At 34.5% G+C, this 5,899-nt stretch overlaps 1 protein-coding gene across 1 annotated transcript in view; it reads right to left on the reverse strand.

The window, feature by feature from the left end:
* LOC106884488 (neuronal acetylcholine receptor subunit alpha-2) overlaps positions 1-5,874 on the reverse strand; it is a 242,942-nt gene extending 237,068 nt beyond the window's left edge. Inside the window, exon 1 of the mRNA XM_014935899.2 lies at positions 5,688-5,874. Within this exon, the coding sequence (XP_014791385.2) occupies positions 5,688-5,757 (70 nt within the window). The 5' untranslated portion in view covers positions 5,758-5,874. The remainder of the gene's footprint in view (positions 1-5,687) is intronic.
* Positions 5,875-5,899: the final 25 nt, after the last annotated feature.

Below are 5,899 nucleotides of genomic sequence, written 5' to 3' on the forward strand. Positions count from 1 at the left end.
TGTATATATATATATATATATATATATATATATATATATATATATACATTACACACACATAAATACACACATACGTATATATATGCATATACATATATATGCATATATGTGTGTGTGTGTGTGAGTGTGAGTGTAGGTGTGTACATACTCATACATGCATATTTATATGTATAAATGCACATACATATGTATATATAAGTGCATTTATATATTTATACATGTATATATATATGTATGTATGTATATATATATGTATGTATTCGCATTGTAAGTATGCTTATATGTATTCATATTTTTTTAATTATTTTATCCGTCTCAGCCTTAAGGCTATGGCCATGCTGGTGCACCACCTGTGTGATATAAAATAGATAGATACATTGGGCATTAATCTAGTTACATGCCCATACGTATTGAGGAATGTGACGTGTACAACCAGTCATAGACGTGCTTCACACACGCACACGCACACACACATTTGCACCCTTACAAACACCCACAAACACACACACACTCATACACATATACACAGACACAGAAACGCTCATCTGGAAGCGCTTTCTTTCCAACACTATATCAGAGAATAAAATGATATGAAATATTCTTAAGAAAACGATTGCACTTGATCATAGCCGTGTTCCGTGCAAACACACACACACACACACACACACACACACACACGCGCGAGCACACACACACGCACACATTAGTATATATATTTCTGTATGTATATATATGTATATATATATGTATCTGTGTGTATATATACACATATGCACACACATACACACACACACACATATATATATACACATATACATCTATGTATGTCTCTGTCTGTCTGTCTCTGTCTCTCTTTTTCTCTCTCTCTCTCAATATATATATATATATATATATATATATATATGTGTATACATATATATATATGTATATATATATGTGAATAGCTGCGTATTGAATAGACACGTGTATCTTTAACATGGGTAGTATTAGCGTGACCGATATTAACTCAATAAAACATCTTTGAATTACGCATATAATCTAATTGGCGGGCTTCAGCACAGTCTCCACCTCATTGAGTTCGCATGAGGTGATCAGAAAGCACACGACCCCAAGAAGCCATGCAACAGAATCGAACCCATGACCTCATGCATTTGAAAAGAACTCCTCAACCACTGTATATTTGTATACAGACGTTCAAGTAGGCACACGCAACTACATGGGCGTTTACACGTGCACACATGCACTCATATAAGCATGTATACAACGTCAATGCATATATATGTATATACCACACAAACAGCTATATACAGATATAAACTCAGGATTAGATAATAAAAAAAAACGTGCATGCACACAAGTGCGCACAGGCATGGATGCACACACACACACACACACACACACACACACACACACACACACACACACTCGTACAGAGTTGTATACACGCACGCAAAAGTTTCGAAGCGCGTATATAATAAGTTGTATGTGCATAGGTATGCATTCATGCACATACTGCAGATAGAAGTGCATTCGCTCTCCCTTCCTCACACGCTCACACACACACACGCATTCACAGAAACACGCAGACACACACACACACACACACACACACACATTCACATACTTATTCACACACGCCCGCACATATTTATATAGGCGTATGCCGCGCTGAGCGGCAAGACCTGTGCTTCTGAACTACATGTTTCCGAGTTCAGTCCCACTGACTGGCACCTTGGGGAAGCAAGTGTCTTCTACTACGTTCGGGTCCACCAAAGTCTAGCAACTTAATGTTTTGGCAAAAAAGAAAAAAAAAACAAGAGAACCACCTGGAATAATTAACATGCTTTGAGAAATCTACAAATGTTGCAGTTGATTGGTTCTGCAAACAATTTTCAAACGATGCCCCAGCATGGCCACAGTCTAATGACTGAAGCAAGCAAAAGATACACACACACAAATATACATTCATACATATATGTGTGTATTTATGCATATATATATAATATATGCATATATTTACATTAAATACATACATATATATATATATATATACTTACAACTATATATATGTATAAAAGTATAAATATAACATATATATATATATATATATATATATATATATATATATATATATATATATATATATATACGTATATATTTATGAACACATATGTATATATGTATATACACATATACATACATGCTTAGGCATATATATATATGTCATAAATATATATATATACATACATATATAAATGTGTATGCATGTATACACACACACACACACACACACACACACACACACACACACACACACACACACATATATATATATATATATATATATATATATATACATGTGTGTGCATGTATATCTATACACACACTTTCAAACATGCAGAGATTAACAACGATACGTTCATGTAATGGAGCTCACACGCGCTCATGTATTTCCAAGAAGGCATCTAGAAATGCTTACACACATACACGCGCCAACAGATTAAGGCAATGACATGCAATCAGAGGGATTAGGAAACGCGTGCGCCTGCACACACACACTCTCACACACACACAGACACACACACACACACACACGCGCATACAAACACATGCACACATACACATGTATACACATTCACACATACACATGTACACATACGCGCGCACACACAAAATGCATACGACAAGCAATTACACGCGCCAAGAATATCTGCATGCATACATATGTAAATATGTGTGTGTGTGTATATATATATATACATATACATACATATATATATATATATATATATATATATATATATATATATATATATATATATATATATGTATATGTACACTTATGTATACATGTGTAAATGTATATATATGTATACATATATATATATACACACACAAACATATACACACACACGCACGCACACACATATATGTATACATATATACATACATATATATATGCACACACATGCACATTTTTTTTAACATGTATCGTGGTTATGTAAGTGTACGTAAGATATCAAAGATATTATCAAACTTACGCACAAATACAAACAGATGCACAAACATAATAAATAAATAAATATGCATGCACACACACACACATACAAATACACACAGAGACACATATACAAACACACACACGTTCACGTACCCATTTACACGTGCAAACGATCTGAGCCCAGGAACACATTCACACACGAATACAAATAAGCACACATCTACATCATACTAACCAACGAACACACACACACACACACACACACACACACACACACTTACACGTTAGCATGTACACGCATATACACTCAAAAAATCATGACAACAAAATGTTGTAGATGTTGTTTAGCCATGGGTCATATTTGATAAGGCAGGCTTATAATTGAAGACATTCCCGCCGTAGCAATCCCGGCGGTTTTCATTGTGCACCGAACATTACTCAACGTGTTCTTTATTTTTAGAATATATTGTATTTTGAGGGGGGGGGTATTTTGACTGCTATATCCAGTGAAGGTTTACCAATAGCTAGAAAGCCTCATGTATATATATATATGTATATATGTGTACATATATATATATATATATATATATATATATATATATATATATTTATATATATATATATATATATAATATACACACACACACACATGTATATATATATATGTTGTGTGTGTATATATATATATATATATATAGAGAGAGAGAGAGAGAGAGAGAATCAACAACACGAACGGATGTGTGTACATATATATATATATACATACACATACATATATATATATAACTATAAATGTGCGTGTGTGTTTGCGTGCATATGTACATATGTGTATATATGTGTATATATAATGAATGTGTGTTTGTATCTATCCGTTTATCTATTTATTTACCTTTCTCTCTCTCTATCTATCTATCTGCCAAATGTGTATGTATGTATGTAATTATATACCTATGTATGGTCCTGAACAGCTGATTGTAGTTGGGGAACACACAAACAAACCGGAGTATAAGTAGCCTTATCATAGCAACTGGCCCTAATACATGTTATAAACGAAAAAAGGGATACAGGAAATATATGGACATGTGCAGCCCAGCTAGTTCAGTCAGAATTTAACTGGTATTTATGTTATGGTGGGTCCCAGGAGCAATGAATTGCGTCCACGCAGCATTGATCTTACCGGAATTTTAACTGACGAAATGAAAAAAGAACGGAAGTTAATACCGTAGGACAGTTTTAGTTCGAGCCCTGTGCCTTGGGCCCGGCGTTTTGCTTTCCCCTTAATACTCTACAAACACAGGGGCCTAGAGAATCATAGAAATAACTTTTATTTTTGACTTAGTCTTAAAGCCAGCAGGTTGATGGAAATCGATGACTCCGACAACTGGGGCTAGAATAATAGCTTCAGTTGATTGGTACATTATTTCATCGATCTCAGGAATGTTGAAGTGCAAAATAGCCCTTACAAGGATTGAACTCGGGACGTAATCAATCATGAGCAAATTATTAATGGGAATTTTATCCGACGTTCTAAAGAATCTGTTAATCAATCGCCCTTATTGTCACACATAAACATAGAACATTAAATTCCAGTTCGTGTGGGCTATAGACGTATATATCGCCTCTTGTACTTAATCTAGTAACGATTCCCTGCTTAGGCACACGGAGCATCCTGTCTTTTTAGTAGGGAGCTTCAGGAAATTATATGAACATAAGTATTTCTCTCGTATCATATATGTTATTATTATCCTGCCACCCGGAAACTTCGCGATATTCGAACCCAGTATATGCCAAACAATAACAACATATTTGACACATCATTCTACTGTCTGACGTTCTACACATTACTCCTTTACAGACGAAAGCATCACAACATATAATAATAATAATAATAATAATAATAATAATAATAATAATAATAATAATAATAATATATATTTTTTTTGGCACAAGACAAGCAATTTTGAGCGGGGAAAACTCGAACCCAGTACTTGATTGGTTCGAATTTTCTCGACACCCGAAAGGATGAAAGGCAAGGTCAACCTTGATCTAATTTGAACACAGAACGTAGAGCCGAAAGAAAAACCGCAAAGCTTTTTGTCCTGCTTGCAAACGGTTCTGCCAGTTTCTAATACAAGCACAAGCCCTGAAATTTGGTGAAGGGGTCAGTCCCGCTGATTTTGTGGCCCCTGGTCCCCGTACGTGTGCCGATGTTTTAATTTGTTGACCTCGGACTTAGGATGAACGGTAAAGTTGGCACCGGTGATAGTAAATATTCCTGTTGATGGCGATGACGATGGCGATGATGATAGTTATGATGATGATTATTATTTTGGTGATAATATTGATAATATCTGTTACTGGCCTGAAGGGCCCAAGATATTGAGTACAACTCGAAGACGTGTGCATTTTGTTGTCTTATGTAATAACGAAAACAAATTCCTATATTTACAATGGGGAAAGTCGGACGAGAGGGGACATTACAACAGACACGCTACAATAATAATAATAATAATAATAATAATAATAATAATAATAATAAATAGTGACAAAATTAACTGCACTAACAACAAATAATTAAAGCCTAACGGTGACAAATACACAAAGCAAAATACCTTCATCAAAAGCAGCAGCGACAAAGAAAAGAAGAAGAAGAAGAAGAAGAAGAAGAATTTAAAGCTTGACTTACCATCACATACCACTGTGGGGATGGTCATGACGAGAATATAGATCACATAGATTTGTAGATAATATACCATGATGTGTGAGCAGAAATATTTGTGTTCTTGTTACTGTTGTTATCGTTGAGGTGTTGTATTTATGTTGTGGTATACATAGGGATATATATGCGAGTGTGTATGATCATATATACATGTATGTATATATATATATATATATATA

The sequence above is a fragment of the Octopus bimaculoides genome, chromosome 12 (assembly GCF_001194135.2).
Source record: "Octopus bimaculoides isolate UCB-OBI-ISO-001 chromosome 12, ASM119413v2, whole genome shotgun sequence".
Classification (NCBI taxonomy): Eukaryota; Metazoa; Mollusca; class Cephalopoda; order Octopoda; family Octopodidae; genus Octopus; species Octopus bimaculoides.